The sequence below is a fragment of the Drosophila pseudoobscura genome, chromosome 4 (genome assembly GCF_009870125.1).
Source record: "Drosophila pseudoobscura strain MV-25-SWS-2005 chromosome 4, UCI_Dpse_MV25, whole genome shotgun sequence".
In the NCBI taxonomy this organism is placed as follows: domain Eukaryota; kingdom Metazoa; phylum Arthropoda; class Insecta; order Diptera; family Drosophilidae; genus Drosophila; species Drosophila pseudoobscura.
Window position 1 is genome coordinate 5,637,381 of NC_046681.1, and position 17,018 is coordinate 5,654,398.

General features: G+C 43.7%; 1 protein-coding gene across 10 annotated transcripts in view; it reads left to right on the forward strand.

Annotated features, from left to right (window-relative positions):
* sick (sickie) overlaps positions 1 to 17,018 on the forward strand; it is a 207,843-nt gene that overhangs the window by 136,553 nt on the left and 54,272 nt on the right. For 9 of the 10 annotated variants that reach the window (XM_033380907.1, XM_033380909.1, XM_033380904.1 and 6 more), the window contains 3 exons: positions 4,816 to 4,943; positions 6,001 to 6,109; positions 6,686 to 8,305. In XM_033380907.1, the coding sequence (XP_033236798.1) occupies positions 4,816 to 4,943; positions 6,001 to 6,109; positions 6,686 to 8,305 (1,857 nt within the window). Of the gene's footprint in view, positions 1 to 4,815; positions 4,944 to 6,000; positions 6,110 to 6,685; positions 8,306 to 15,946; positions 16,101 to 17,018 lie in introns of those variants that run through there. The other variant, XM_033380911.1, reaches the window with a different exon arrangement.

Consider the following 17,018-nt stretch of genomic DNA (forward strand, 5'->3'; position numbering starts at 1 on the left):
GTTTGCGGCTTGTTTGCAACATGGACTGTGGCACAACCTGCTGCTGCATATTTAAAGATGTCAACCGCATCGTCCCGCCGCACCAGTCAACAAAAGGTGGCAGGCAGCAGCCATTAGCAAGCAACAACATCTTTGAGTCCAGTCCCCTCCGACGCACGTGTGTTTATTACCAGGTGGAATGGGGCGATTCACTCCCTCCCTCTAGAGGTTGGAGCGGGTTTCCTTTTTCCCCCCAGATAGATAGAGAGAGAGAGAGCGATAGAGAGGAAGGTTGAAGGGCTCTAGCAGACGCTATTAATTGTTTCTTGTGGCAGAAACACAGCAGCAGAGCAGATGCTGCACAGCTGCAGCTGCAACTGAAAGCTGAGAAAATGCGTCTGTCTCTTCGAAGAACTTTTCGCTTCGTCTAATAACTGAAAATCGTGACTTTATGTCTGCACTTGAAAATGAAGACAAGAAAAACACACAATACCCGTCGTGGCTTATGCCATGGATATGGCTATCCATAGTGCATCACTCCCCACTCTCTCTCTCTCTCTCTGGAGAATGGGAGGGGTTACACGACTCTCTTGAGAATGAACACGTTCACGTTCCTCACGTTGCATATCGCATTTCACACACACATTTCTAGTGTCAAAAGACATTGTGACATGGCTTTTAGTAATGAACAAAGCTCTAGTATTTACGATGATGATGTGTCTAAGGCACAGGCGCTTTCCACCTCCCCAGAGATACTTTCCCCACAGCTCTAGATATTTCTTGAAGCGGGTAAACTAATCGGAGAGCAGAGTGCAGGCTTATTCTTAATTTGATTTTAAAGTTCAACATGGAAAGGCTTTTAAGAGAAAAGCAAAAGAGTTGGAAAGGAAACTTCCTGAAGTCTCACGTTTTTCCGTCTTCCATCTAAAGATATACTCTCTGTAAGAAATCTAACCATTTTGTTGTTCATTTAATTAGAAACATAAACATTAGGTTACATATGTTGCGTGTCATGCAGCAGAGCCCCTCGGTTCGTCTGGTCACTTATATCTAATGGATTTGCCATTTAGTCATGGACATACAAAACACGACATGGACTCTACCTCATCCCAAAGAGTTCTCTTCTTTGGTTCGGCGGTCTCTGAATAGCTCTTTAATTCGATTCTCCACTCCACTCCTTTTGGCCAGCATATCAATGGCATATAATTATGCTTATTACCAGCCATTCAACACCTACCCACAACAAAACCTCTCAACGGAAACTGCACAAAACACTCCTATAAGACGCGGTGCCTGACACTCGTCGTCTGTCGAGTGGTGCCTCAAGTTGTGTCTTGGACACAAAACTCCCATAAATTCTGGGCAGACCCCAAGACAGTGGATTGTTTTTGTAGGCTTCTCTGCTGCGGCCAGCGGGGCAAAAGCTGCTTTTTCCACTGCATGAATCTGAAGGCTGGTTGCGGTTTTCGGGATAGCGGTGCTTCGGTAGCCAGCCAAATTGCTGTGGCAAATTTATGAAAATTTGACTGCCAAAAGCGGTTTTCCCCAAAACGTTTTTCTGGGTTAAGATACAAGTGAAAATGATTGTTTAATGGGTATTCAAAGTGCATATATCTATGGATTGAAGGCAAAAATATATCTGTAGATAACTGAGGGAAAGTTTCTCTCTCCCTCAGACAGCATCTCTGCGACCAAAGGGCCCCTTCGGAAGATTGCAAGCTTCTAACCATAAAAGGGGCAGGCAGACGTTGTAATAAAAGCGAAAGAAGCCGCTGCATAAAAGGCAACCTGGCAACCTCTGGCAAATGACCAAAAATGGTCAGATAGCCGCCGTGGAGTGAGTGGACGCTTCTCCATGGCCCCCTTGGAATGCAACGAACGGCTTCGGGGAGCTTCGAGGAGGAGAAGAGAGTCTCGCAGGGCTTTTAGAAGCTGTTGCCATGACAAATGCAACTCAAGTGACACATTGTATGCCTCGTAAAAGCACTGAGGGAAAAGGAATCTGAAATGGCTTATTTTCCCTCAGTGTAGGGCAAAACTAATGGACAGTCCCCTTCCCAAGAGGAGAAGGAAGGTAGTACCTTTTTTTGCCCACTGTTTTTCATATATTTATACAAAAGGCATTGCCACAAAGTCTCCCCCCGACCCTCAAACGTCACACGGAAATGTTTAGCGACAAAACTGCGTGGGCCGTGGGGCAAGGCAGGGACCAGACCCAGACCCCAACACACAGGTGAATGCCACCAAGAGGCAATGCCAGAATCCACAAATGCAGCTACACGAGTACGAGTGCGAGTGCGAGCACCGGTACCAGTGCCAGTACGAGTATTATGAGCCCCAAACAGACGTCCTCTCTGAATGAGGAGTCGTCTGCAGCCAGCAAAAAGGTCAAAGACATTTGGCAGCTGTTGCGGCTGATACGGATGCTGATGCTGCCTCTGCTTCTGGTTTTGTGTGCAACATCTGATTCTGTGAATCTGTGCGGTGCTGTGGAGCTCCTCTCCTCCAGAGCAACACAAATCAAAAATGCGTACTAAAGACGTAAATTCAATTTGCGTGGAAACTAAATAAAGAGATTGTGGAGGCGCCCCAGCGCACATCTCTTTTGACATGTGACACCTGAAAGATGCAAAAAGGAAGATACGAGTATGTAGACACAACAGGAGATGGGAGGGGAGGTGCAAGCGGAAAGATACAATATAATGATACCAAATGCATTTGTGAACAGTAGTTACACAGAGGATGCTATAGCAAACACCGTGGGTTGCCAGAGAAGTACGGAATGAAGAAAGGAAATGCTAAGAAAAGATATAAATGCTCCGAAGATGATGCTCTGTCGCCAACAAATGACTTTAGGTCGTTCATGAAGTACAAGATACAAACGAATTGCTCATGAAGTTTGTGGCAAAGATAAAAATGAGTCTGGTGAATGATTAGCTAATTTTATCCCAATGGTATCTGTTTAGTATATTTTTCTACTATGTTCTGGTATTATGTTTAGTATTTTCATGGTATTTTTCATCTTCTTGTGTGTGATTTCTAGTACGTTAAAGTTTTGTCTGGTATTATTTCAAATCTTTTTAAAGTATTTTCTCTGCTATTTTTCTATTAATTTGTTTTTACTTTTTAGAAAGTGTCTATTTTATAATTTTTGGTATTTTTGAATGTTTTTAGTATTTTGCTAATTTGTATTTAGTTTTAATAATTCCTAAGAATCTCTGAAATCCCTCAGAAATGGCTTAAAAAAAGACGCTTTTGATTGATTGATTTTAAGATACAAATGTATCTCCTATCTTACCCCTAAACTCTTCACTCGAACCTCGCTGACATGTGCCACCTCTTCAAATCACATATTCGTCTGAGCTACCTCTCAATATCTGTGTATCTTTTGACTCTCGCAGACAGACAGACATCCATCCTTTCAGGAACGAAATAAACCCGGCAGACGTCTTGGGCGAACAATAAAATGCAAATAAAATAATATGAAAGTAATTTTGAAATTTTTACCAAGTTTCGTGATGTTGTTTGTCTGTGCAATGGCGGGAGGGGCAAATGTCTCTTGAAGGAAGCCCTAAGGAAAGGTAAAGGATGGGCCCTGCTCCAGGAGGAGTCTGACATGCGTATTTAATTTCCTCCAGAAAAGAGCAAAGGAGTACAGGACGCGTCTTTCCAACTTCATTTTGTCTGTCAGTTTTGTTCTTCATTTTTTCATGTCTCTGTTTTTTATTAATTTAATGCAATTGTTACCCGTTCTACAGCCTCGACTGCTCTTGACGGACTTATTAATGGCCAACAGCAGTGGCAGTGGCTGTGGCAGCGGCAACCATAAGATACATTTGTATCTCAGGGCTTTGTCTGGCCACTTGGCCCCCCCGCCGTCTGGAAGTTTATGTTCGGGCGCGACTTATTAAAAGTTATTTCTCTTTTTTATTTCGCTCTTAATTTGCCTTTTTAATCAGCCTTATGACTAATTGCGCGGAAAACTGAAAAGAAAAGCTATGGCAAAGACTTAGTGGAAGAAAAAGGACGAAGTAGCCAGTCGTTGAGATAATTATCTGTGCTGCTAGTGAGATTTAGTAATCTAAAAGGAAATTAGTTGCAGAAAGTTTTGCCAGTTTTCCCGTTTTCCAATTTGGTAATTGTTTAATGAGTATTTTCCCGCGGGATATTCGAGGGATTGTTGCTTTTCTTTGTCAACTGAAATCGAATTTAAAATGTAAATGAAAATACTTGTATAATTTGCATTTAAAGTCCAATCCAAAGTCAAGTTTTTGTCCCCAACATAAAGATGGAATTACCATTTGATTGTATGACAATTACGCGCCAATCAGCGAATCAACAATTGTCCCACGGAACTACTTCCGCCACTACGCGGCTCGGCTTATGGCTCGACAGACAGACAGACGGACACAAGTATCTTTATCTTGTATCGCAATGATATGCAAATTTATGGGCACACACTTCAGCTTTCGCATCATAAAAATATTTATTGCCGCAAAGTTTTTACGGCTCACAAAGGGGCTTGCCGCATGCCGCTTACGGCTTGCCGCTTGCTCCAGCGCGGAGTTCATTAATTTATAAGTAAGCGTAAAATTATTTTTAAAAAAAGTATCTGGCAGATACTTGCACGGCTACGGCCAAGAGCCATGCAAATGAGGCCCTCAGACAAGCTGTTAATGTTGACAGGACGCCCACAAGCTCTGTCATAAAACCTCATAAAGAAATATATTTATAAAATCTGTAAAAAATTAAATGCTACATTGTTGTTGTTGTTGTTGTGGTTGGAGTTCTTTATGCAGTTTTGCTAATAAGATATTGTATCTCTGTTTTTTGCAGACAAATAGCCCCCGCCTATAAGGTCAATGGCGGCACTGCCATACCACTGCCGGCCACCGTTATGGTGCAGCGTCGCTGTCCACCGGATAAAGTGCGTCCACTGCCCCCGACACCAAATCATACGCCATGTAAGTATCATCCATCCCCCCTCCTCAGGGGGTTCATGGCTTTATGGGAGTATGGGAAATTTATTAAAAAATCCTTTAAGCCCTTAACCACCCTTCAAAGCGTGAGTCCTGCAGGGGAGTCTCCTGTTGTTTGCTGGGAATAAACAAATTTCAGGTCCGCAGAGTCAGAGCAAACAACCCCCAGGACCCCTGGACCCCAGGACGCCAGGACGCCAGGGATTGCACTTAGCTCTCTCTCTCTCTGTCCTCCAACTCTCCACGAAGCTTAGCCCTTTCCATGTGGAGTTCTGACCGAGATTTTGTGTCATTTGGAGGGCGTTTTTCTCCATTCTCCCCGCAATCAAACCTCTCTGGGGGATACTTTTGGGTTTAGAATTCTGTATGGAAATCTCTTGCGATTTGTGGTTAAGGTAACTGCATTTTTCAATTAATTATGTAGATTGAGAGAGAGGCTGTAAAAGTTATTCAACATTATGACAATTGTTGCCAAATCCACTTCTTAATTTCTAGAATTGAACCAAATTTCAATCCAAATTGATTTCAAATTTGTATTTTCCTAATTATTCATTAAATTCCTAGTGAAAACCGTTTTTTTTCGAGGAAGTTCAAGCCCGAACTGAAAACCAGTTTCCAGCTTAAAATACTTACCTTTTCTGACCCATTTCTCAAAAGGGGTTTCTCCTTTCTTTGTTAGTCATATTTTTAGAGCATTTCGAATGATTTATAGACCGATATTTGGCTGGTTCTTGGCGCAGATATAAATCTCGGGGGCGCACAGAGAGAGAGCGAGTCTCCGTCCTCCGTCCTCCCAATCTGTTATCAGCCTCACGCACGGCAATTAATTAAGTTTAATGTCCGCATTGGCCTTTAGCATTGATTTATTTGGTTGACTCCAAGAGGAGTCTCCGCCATCTCCACTCTCTGCCTTCCCCTGACATTTACTATAAGTGGGCGCCATCCATCGTGCGGGCTATGGTGTGGCGTGGTGTGGTCTGGTGTGTGGGTTAACAGTTCTTTAAAACACGTTTCTTTATCCTTCATTTGTTGTTCTTTTCAGCCATACCGGGACTGGGCAAGAGCGGAAGTGATTTCAATACGAGCCGTCCAAACAGTCCGCCCACCAGCAATCATACAATCCAAAGCCTCAAGAGTGGCAATAACAATAGGTAAGGACTCACGGGTAGGAACAGGAGTTCTATCTGGGACTATATATCCTTGGAAATTTGAACAGTCGGTGAATAAATTATCGATATTTATCATGAAATGATATCTAAAATGTGTAGATGAATAGAAATTTGTCATTTCACTTTTAGAAGTCTATCATTTGGTTGCTTTGCCCAATAAAATTGATTTTACGAGCTATCGATTATAAAACCGATATATTTGGGAATCAAATTAAATTGTTATCGGATTTATTCCTTTGTCGTCGTTAATTTATCAATAATATCGATACAAAATGTATAAATTATGCGAATTTCATCAGGAAATCGATGTTCACGATATCGAAAGGTTGCCTATTTTTATTTATATTTATAATATTTATCGATTTTTCGATATTTGTTCGATCTAAAATCGATTTTATTTAAGACAAAAGCAGTATTTTGCTATAAATACATATTTACCATCTCTGTCGAGAATTATAGAAACTAATCGTTCTGTCTCGATACAAAATCGATATATGCCAATCGATTAGTAGCTCCAGATTTCCTCTAATTAATCGTAATTCTTCTCTTTTTCCCCAGCCTACGTCCACCGAGTATCAAGAGCAACCACCAAAGCGGAATACCCTCCCCCAGCAGCCCCCAGACCACGGCGGCTGCGGCAGCTCCCCAGAAGCACTCGATGCTAGACAAGCTGAAGCTCTTCAACAAGGAGAAGCAGCAGAATGCAGTGAATGCGGCGGCTGCGGCGGCGGCCAACAAATCGCAGATCCAGCAGCAACAGTCGAAGCGCACCTCCTCCTCGTCGGGGTTTAGCTCGGCGCGTTCCGAGCGCTCCGACTCCAGTCTGAGCCTCAACGATGGCCACAACTCGTCGCAGCTGAAGCCCCCCAGCATCAGTGTGTCCTCGCAGAAGCCCCAACAGAAGCACAACACGAAGCAGTCGAAGCTGCTGGCGGCACAACAGAAGAAGGAGCAGACTAAGTCGAAGCTGGACAAAAAGGAGAAGAGTCCGGCCCGCTCGCTGCACAAGGAAGAGTCCGGGAATGAGTCGCGCAGCTCCACGATGGGCAGAGCGGGCAAGAGCTCCCTGGCCAGAGGAGGCCTCGGTCTTGGCCTCACGGTGGAGAAGAATACACTGAAGACATCGTCCAAGTCCTCGCTGCACTCCAAGTCAGAGTCGAAGAGCTCTCTGAAGGGTGTCGGAGCCCAGCAGCAGCAGCAGCAGATGTTGCACAGTCCGAGTGGCACGAGTCTGCCCAAACCCATTGCGGCGATCAAGGGCACCAGCAAGCTGCCGGCCCTAGCGGGAGGAGAGCTCCTGAAGCGGGAAACCAGCGACATATCAGCGGCCAATCAGGCAACGCAGACCACCCAGAACATATCCACCATATCCGTGCAGGAATCACAGCAGCAGCCACTGCCTCTGAGCACCACTACACCACATATCCTTAAGGGTCCAGCGCCACCGCCGTACTACGCGAATAGCAGTCCACCCTCACACATATCACAAGGACATCCCGGCATGGGAGGATACCTCAGTGAGCCCAGCACTCCCCAGCACCAGCAGGGGATCTACGCGAGCAGCAGCGGCAGTCGTCTGCCACCGCCCAAGACGGCGCTGAGTGCCCCCCGGAAACTGGAGTACAATGCAGGACCCCATATCCTGTCATCGCCTCCCCATCGAGGGGCAGGTCTGCAGCGTCCGATGCCCAACTCTGCCCCGAATACACCCACTGCATCGCCGAGCAAGTTCCACACGGTACCCTCGAAGATTGTGGGCACCATTTACGAGTCGAAGGAGGAGCAGCAGCAGCAGCAGCCCCAGCAGACAGGCGGATGCTCCGCAGGAGCCTCAGTGCTGCCCATGAGACCCCTCCTGCGGGGCTACAACTCCCATGTGACGCTGCCGACACGTGGAGCACGCGGTGGCCACCACCATCCGCATCCGCCTCAGTCGTATCTGGATTTCTGCGAGTCGGATCTAGGGCAGGGCTACTGCAGCGATGGCGACGCCCTGAGGATTGGCAGCTCTCCGGCCACCAGTCGCTATCAAGACATCGACAATGGCTATCTGTCGGAGGGGAGCAGCGGCCTGAATGGATCGATCGGCGGATCCACTGGTGGTGCGGTGTCCCACGGAAAACACTTTCTCAGGATGATGAGGGCCAGAACACCGCTGCCAACAACCATTGAAGAGAGGTGAGTGTTACTTTTTGATTGTTTTTAAGGTATATTCCGAAAAGGTTTACCCAGAGAGTACTCTAAGAGAGTCTCTCTAATCTATGGAATATATTTCTTTTCAATGAGTGGTGTGTGTTTTCGAAGGTAAGACCATGTTCCTACCATCCAAGTCGCTTCCATGAGTCATGTGACAGCCGTCGCTTCTGCTGGAAAGTGGAGAGCTGTAGAGTCGACACCAATGAGTAATCCAACCAGTAATTGCCGTTGTATCGCTTCGGATTGCTTCCAAGAAGTGGCGGCAGCGCAGCAGCAGCGCCTCCATGTGGCGCATACTCTGGCGGCCATAAAAACCGAATTGGAGGGGCCTTTGCCGGCTTTTGGCTTTGCCTTCAGGCCTCAGTGCATTTTGAATGGTTTTTTGTGTCACTTGTTTAAACATTTTGTTGCTGCTTTCTTTTGCGGTCGAGTGTTGAGTGCGGCACGCACCATTTGGGCACACTTTCGGTGTCAGGGGCACATCTGTACACTTAACTGTCTGTCAGTCGGCCTGGCCTCCTGGGCTCCTGTCATCATGCGATTGTGATTGTGAAGCAGTTAATTGCGAGGCCCGGCTCTTGTGGCACCTTAACAACTTCCTGCCGGATGCAGGACTCTCCATCGCCTGCGGTGTGACGAGTGGAAGTATCTTCTAGTATCTCCACTTCAGGGATGCGGGTAACGAAACTCAAATCCAGAGATCAAATTGCCAATTTGCATAAAGTCCACTCGATTGTTGACTGCCATGTTTCCTGGTTCTGGGACCTCCTAGTGTCGCGGTGTCCCGTGTTCCCTCCTGCCTCCTGCCTCCTGCTGTCCCATTCCACTGTCTGTGTTTGTGGCATGTCAAATGTCATTTACAATTTTGTCAACAGCAGACGACTCTTGACTCTCGACTCTCGACAATTGACAATGCTCTTCGCTCCCCTCTCCCCGTCTCATCACCTGTCGAACGCGGACCATTGATTCACATATTCAGCCACCAGAGACGTATGAGTGCCCCGTGGATATCCCATGGATACGAGTGCGAAGCTGGCACTTGAGACCCATCACAAAAGGTTGGAATTTCCTTCATTGACAAGAGAGGTTTATAGGTTTCTGATACGAAGGAACAAGCCATTGAAGGTGACCAAGTGCGAGAGGAGATTGAGGAAGGAAATTATGGCCCAAAGTGGCTGCAAGTCGAGTTTTTTTTGTGGTGATATTTGTTTAAGTTTTAAACCATAAAAACAGAAACTATCATATTGGAATATAATATGAATATCATTTAAAAAACGGGAGCTCTTATTTATTGGATTTTCTTAGTTTTCATTACAAAACAGTGTTTTTTTTTTAACTCCAACTGTTTTACATGTTTTAGATCTCAAAAGGCATTTTAAAATTAATTTTTAGTGTATTCCATCTGTAGAGCAAATATATACTGTCTTAAAATATATATTTGGTCTAGAAAGATTTAAATTTAATAAATATTTTGTCTGGAAAGATTTTCAAAAATATAGAAAAATAATCGTCCTTGAGGTTGGGGAACCCTTTAACAATTATAGCCCTGAGCCTCTTTATATCTTATTATTTGTATTATTACTGACTATTCACATTCCTTAAATAAATGCTCTGCTTATTTAATATTCATTCAGTCACTCATTTATTCATCTATTTAGTGATTAAACATAACCAAATGTCCACAAAATATCTGCATCTGCCTCAGCCCCTTTTTTGCAGCATTCAAATACAGCTGTAGCTGCATAAAAAACAGCATTCCATGCCATTTCTTTCCATTTCATAGGGCACTTGTCAGAAATGGAGCTTTGTCCACAGCCCATAGCCTCCTCCTCCGGCCACATCTCAACGCATTTCATTAAAAAGCGCTTATGGACTGGAAAAGGGAGTGGGAGTGTGGGAGTTTTTACATTTTCATTAGGTTGCGGTTCTTCCATCAGCGCGCCGGGCCCCGTTTGATCTGTGAAATTAATGCAATGCCATGGGCCATGGGCCATGAGCCATGGGCCACAGAACGCAGACCGCTCGCTGATGATGATCCCTCTATAAATAGGAACAGCTGTCTCGAGGCTGTCATCGAAGCCCTGCTCGAGACGGAGAGTGAGAGAGTGGACACCCACTCTAGCGGGAACCTTCTCCTCCTCCCCCTCACAGAGAAAGATCTGACCCTGTGATGCCTTCTGAGCCCTTGGTCACGTACTGCAGTTGGTGGAAAAAATGTTTTGTAATTGAATTTTAATGCACGCCGCAACCTGTCGCATTAGTGTCACGCCCAAAGGAGGGTCGTTTCAGGGGCAGGGGCTGGGGCAGGGGCAGGGGCAGAGGGAGCTAATCAGTTGCGGTGCAGACACCTGCAGGACATAATTTGTGAAGCCCAACAAGTGCAAAAAGGGGAACCCCGGCCGATCCAGGAATCCCAGAAGCGGGCTTATGACGCCTCGACATGACTGCCCCGCCGAAGGCAGTCTCCAGTTTGCAGTTGTCTGGCCATGAAAGTAAATCAAAATGCAACAACGAGCAGAGGAAAGTACACCCCAAGGAAGCAGACAGTTGGGAGGTGCATGCCGCACAGACAGAATATCGAGACGGGGAACCGGCAACACGGGGACTGCCGACTGGTCGCCGTACACATATGGCGGCTGGTTGCACGACTGACTGGCTTTCTTCCTTTGCTCTTTGCTCCTCTCTCTCTCTAGTTCTTTTATTTAATAACGCATTTTTCAATTCATTTGATTTATGGCCGAGGCGTGTGTTGCAGCCATTTTCACACACAGTTTTCCCCCGTACTTAAAGTCCGTAGACCGCTTAAAGGTGCCGCCACATTTTCCACAAATTGAAAATACATTTCGCCACTCCACTCTCTCTCTCTCTCTCTCTCTCTCTCACGCTCTCGTGCGAATACAAATTGTTTTTATTAATTCAATCCGAAATTCAGTGAACCAAAGGCCTGGAGCGAGGGCTAAAAGTGTCCATCCTTTCCACCTGTTTTCCCCCCACTCCCCGATGACCCTCTGACCCTGGCCTGTTGTCCGTTCGAGTGTTCAATGGCAACCGGAATGGACCTTGTCGCCTGCTTCATTTCGATATGCCGCTCCTGGCCCTAATTTTTTTCATACTCATACTCATAATTTTTTCAGGCCGCTAGTGGAGTGCCTTTCCGCCGTTCGTTAAATGAACTGGAAATTTCGGGGCTTATTCAATTTGGGTGTCTCCCGGACTCCGGGCTCTCTTTTTCGGAATATGAAGAAACATATTTATTTTTTATTGAATGAGGCAGGGGGCAGTTGGGTTTCGATTAGGTAGTGTTTTTTTATTAAGTATACATCATTTTGGTTAGAGATAATGGGGATTTCCTTTTAGTTTTCATAGCTTTCGAGCCCCTTTGAAGCCTTTTAAACGAGGGATACTTCCAAAACTCATATTGGCTTTTTCCAATATACCATATTTTTATGGTTTATCGCACGCCTAGATTGGGCCAAAAACATATTGTACAGCTGGCTAGAGAAGTTTTCAGAGAAATTAGTTATACATTTGAATTTTGCGCCAACTTTTCAGTTTCATTGCAGCCAGGTTTTGTCATGTTAGCACAGTAGCGACACTATGTCATATAGCGGTCGTTGATGGAACTAGTAGCATAGAAAGGAAGAGCTGCATGAACTGTAGATGGCGCTGTTGAGCTCGCAACACTTGCTTATCAACATTTCTTACTGCCAGCGACATTTGTTGCCAAATTTCAATTCAGTGCAAAATATAAATAATAATAAAAAGGAATGAATAATAATGAATAATATGAATATGAATAAAATATATTCCCATGCAGCTATAAGTTATTTTCGATTATTCTACTAATTCATGAAACAAGAATATCAATAATATTGTTAGCAAATAAATATTCATAAATAGAAAATTCATAAAGTCATAATTTATAATAGTCCATAAATGAACTACATCTGCTGCTGCCTCTGGGATTAACACATCATCACAGCCACGTTGCAGTTTTCCATATCATATGGATAAAACCATCAAACAGATTATACTGCAATTTTCCCCCGTACTGTCTGTCAGACACTTTTTTCCATCTATTTTTTCCAATCGAATACCCGGCATTGCATTGGACCGAGCTAAACAATTAAAAGCAACTCAAAGCAAAACAAAGCGTGTGGCAAAGCATTCGTAAGCCTTTAAGCCATAACTGACCTTTCCACATGCCACGACAACACAGCAATCACACACAGATACACGCATACAGCTGCAGCCGAACAGATAGAGATACATTCGTCCATACATATATTTATATGGGGATCGAATATGCCCGAAAGCGTCTGTGCTTCTGTGTCTCTGTGGCTTGGCTGCGATGTGTGTTGGATTCGTTGGCTTAATCGTTTTCCAATAACTTTGGCCAATAGCTGCTGTGCTGCCACATTCTTGTGCTTTTCGCAATAATTACTAACGTCTGAGGCGTTAAGTATATTTTGGGGGATTTTCTTAGACTACACTGAGAGAAAAGGTAAAGAAAAAGGTAATGTGGTCATCAATTCAATCAGAAACCTGTCTCGTTTTGAAGATCTCCGCTTAGGCTGTGCTTTTATGAATCATTCAGTCGGAAAAACAAATAAAATATGTCATAAACACATCCTTTTTGTTGGGAAAACCTTAGAGGATCAAAACACTGACGAGAGATCTTGTCTCTTTATAACTGATATAAAGCGCTACCAAAGATCTACTCTTTTGAATGTCAATCCATTTAAAATAGTTCCGCCTCTCTACTCTAAGTTTTCCCCTCTGTATTAGTGGTGTATTTGTATCATTAAGGGAATCCAGGAATCCCAGGATAGGCATTTTATTAACCCTTTAAACCTCGCCTTTCCCCAAGTATTTCCTTATTCTTTGCTGAGCAAATTCTCTACAAAAAGTTCATTTAAGTTTTGCCTTGAGAAAAACTGTTTGTAATTTATCCCATTTGCCCATATATCTTTTTGATATATTTCTGTGCTATCTCCCCCTCCACATTCAATAATTATGATTTTAGCAAGTGCCATACGATGATTTAATGATTGATTGCGGGGAGGCTTCTCCCTCACTCGAAGATTAATGATTATGGAACACATTTATTGTGGAAAAAGTGGGAGAAATAAAGTTCTTTGGTGCTTGGAGAGCCCTGTGCCTGCCAATTAGTTCGATATTTCCTCAACAAGTTTTTCCACCAGCAGCCAATCAACAACAAATCAAGTTTTCGCTTTTCATTCACCAAGCACCCAAACACACAAACACCCCAACACACACCTGCCCAACAATTTTGACTCTGTTGGTTTTTCTTTTTGGAAAATTGGCTTGGACAAGAACCAGCCCGCCCTTGGCTCAATTATTTTTGATGGCGTTGTACCCAAAAACCTGGTCTATCGAACGCCCAAACAATGCGAAATGCGAAATGTGAAACAAGTTTCAGTTTTTTGAATGACGGCCAACACTGAGGCACAAAAAAGAGTCTCGTCTCGCGTTTTTCGAACTGCAATTCTCTCTTAAGTTGCTTTCGAGCTCTCTCTTTCGGTTGAAGACATTTGTTGCTTTTAGCAGACAGTCTGGCATTCACAGAGAGAGTGAGAAAGAGAGGGATGGAACACCCTTCCTGCGAAGGGGTGTGCGGGGGCGTGTGGACTTTTGACATATTGAGCAATGAAATTCCCCTGCCTCTGAGCCGCGCCGCCCAGTAGCATGATTCACATATCATATGGAAGAAAAAAGTGCACCAAAAATGTGTGCGAGGGAGAGAGGAGGGAGAGAGGAAGGAAAAGCCTCAAAACAGGAACTAAGCGGAAGAGGGGAATGGAATAAATTAATGAAATATTTATGGGACTCTTTTCGGTTCTTTTGTGACAAGAAAAGTTTCCTTCTGTGGCTAGGGAGTGCAAAAGTTCACCAAAGAATTCTGCATTCCGTAGTTTTGCAAAACTGGGAACTTTAATTAGCAGTAATTAAGGAGTTGACAGAGCTTTTGCTTATAAAAAGATCCCCAGAAACAGATGAGGGATTTATGGTAGAGGATTTCTATGGAGTTTGGTTTAGTTCCTGGTTTATGTCTAGTATTATGTTGAAAAGAAATGTTGAAGAAGGAAATGAAAAAATATTTCTTGTTGAAATGGATTTCAAAAATAACAAAAATCCAGCATATACATATTATCTTTTATGTCATTAACTTCCTATGGAAATAGGAATTTTAAATCACAAAATGAACAGTTTTTTATGGGTATGAATACTAAAAGATTCAAAGTATAAAGTATTCTGCTTGGTTCTCCTTAGAAATTTGGTAAAATTTAATCATCGCTAATGAGTTTCAAGTTTTTACATAATCGTTTATTTAATAACTTGATGTGTAGAGCCCTTACCATGTTTCAATGATATAAATCTGTATGTTATCTACTCAATTTTGGAATAATGTAGCTATGAAATACAGTGTTTAACAACCTATAAGGGAATCAGAGATTCGTTTCACTACAAAAGAAGGTTTAAACATTCGAATCTTCGAGTCAGTGCCGAAAATCGTACATGAGACCGATTATTTGATAGTTTTTATTAATACATATGTAGATATATATTAATTCGTTTTTTACTAAACAATTCTTAAGTTACGAATAGTGGTAGAGCACTGGCTGCCAGGGCTATCGGCTCGTATAAATTAATTTATTCCAATGATTTTCAATGACTTTTTATACGAATAAAAGAACGTTTTTCTTCTTGAATGCGGAAGGGCAACATTTAAGATTTTTAAATATTACCTCCAATTTTAGTTTAATTACTTTAAAATTTTAAATAAATTTCCTCTTCTTTTTATTTCACTTTTAATTCTTAAGTAAATTTACTTCCCGCAAGAAGCGCTTTATCAACATTTAAAACGAAAAGTTGATCTGAAATTCATTCATGCATTTCCTTGGCCCAAAACCTTTGCACACACATCTCCCTGCCTTAGGGCCTGCCCCACCCAACGTTTGTCTTCCAACCTTCATAAATAAGAAGGCCCGGGGGCTGCTTAACTATTAAACAAGTGCGTGGCCTGGCCTGGCCTGGCCTGGCCCGAAAGGAAGGCTGAAAACAAGAGGCCCAAAGGCGGAAAATGCGAAACAGCTCGCTTCAGTCAACAGAGAGACACAACACACAGGTGGGCGGGCAGGTGTCTCCGGACTCTGCCACCTCTGCCTTTGCCTCATGCTGCATGTGGCAGCAGCAACACACCTTTTACTTTCAACAGACAAAAACGCCGACAGTCCGACTCTCTCTTGGCCCGAGTTTTCCTCTCTTTTCACGCCGCTCTTTTGCCTGCTGTTCGAAACGGTTCTCTTCTTTCGAACTCTCGTGGATTTTCCACAGACACAGCACGCCAGTGGCCGTGCGGCAGTGGCGCAACCCCAAGAAACGTAAACGTATTTGGGCACTCGGGCATTGCGGTTGCCACAAGAAAATGCTGACGGCAGAACGAGAAAAGTTTCGTCTTGAAAATATTCCAAGAATATTTCAAAGAATATTTTAAGTATTTTTAAAAAATGTTTAAAATATCAGACAGTGTTTGAATAAAAGTTTAACTTGAAGAGAAATAAATATACAAGAAATATAATATGGATTAAATCTGTGTGTTGTTTGTGGAAAAGTGCAATCAAAGTGCAAAGTTTCGAGTGTGCCACAAAATTCTGGCAATATTTCTGCTGCCTACTTTGCGGCGTGTTTGTTTTGTACGGATATATGAGTGCCTGAAACTTGTTCAATATTTGTGCAGTAGCATACGGTAAAGGTAAATGTTGTTTAATTAATACGAGCTTTGATTTCTGGGGCAGGGAAATGGCAGGCAAATCGAGGAGCACCAACGGCTGTGAAGTGATGTGAAGATGTCAATGACTGTGTGATGTCCCTTCGTCCCCGAGGGGGCATTCAACTCTAGGCTTTTGTTTACTGTGTAGTGTGGAACTCGATCTCCATCCTGCTGTTTGTGGATGTCCTGCAACTCCATGGCTCCCTTGGATGTGTTTGTGTTTTATTTGTCCTTCTGTTTGTGTGGAAGTTGTGTTTTGAAGGTAAAAGGTAAAACAAACAAACAAACACACATTCGAGGAAGGGTTCCACCCCGTCAGCGCTTCGTTTCAGTCTGCTGATCCTTCGAATCGAAAGAACTCCACTCAGCCTCTGTCCATCACCTGTCTATCAATTTCAGCAATTACTTTAAATGTCAGACGGACATTTCATTCAGCATCTCCGGCCAATGGCCATAAATCTTTGCGGCTAGGAATATCCCAACCTCAAAAAGGGGACATAAAACAGCAACAGGCAGGACCTTCCGCCTGGATTGCTGTTTCTATGCTCTCTCCAGCTTTTGGGATAGAATTTACAATGAGCTAAGCGGCTTTGGGCACGCGCCATCGACTCCGAGTACGAGTACGAGTACGAGTAGGAGTAGGAGTAGGAGTAGGAGTAGGAGTAGGAGTAGGAGTAACCACCGCAGAGGGGGTTAAGCGCGGCTAAGCCTCGTGTCAGGCGGCGCCACATGGGGGTCTGAGGCTTCATCCGAGAGCAGATGCACAGATAAACCAACCGAACCAGAGTCGGAGTCACAGCCAGAGTGAATAAAGTAAATGTGAGTCCTTGGTAATTTAGTAGTGGATTCGTCTGAAGATACAAAAGTATCTAAGCAGAAAATGTAATGAATATTTGGCCT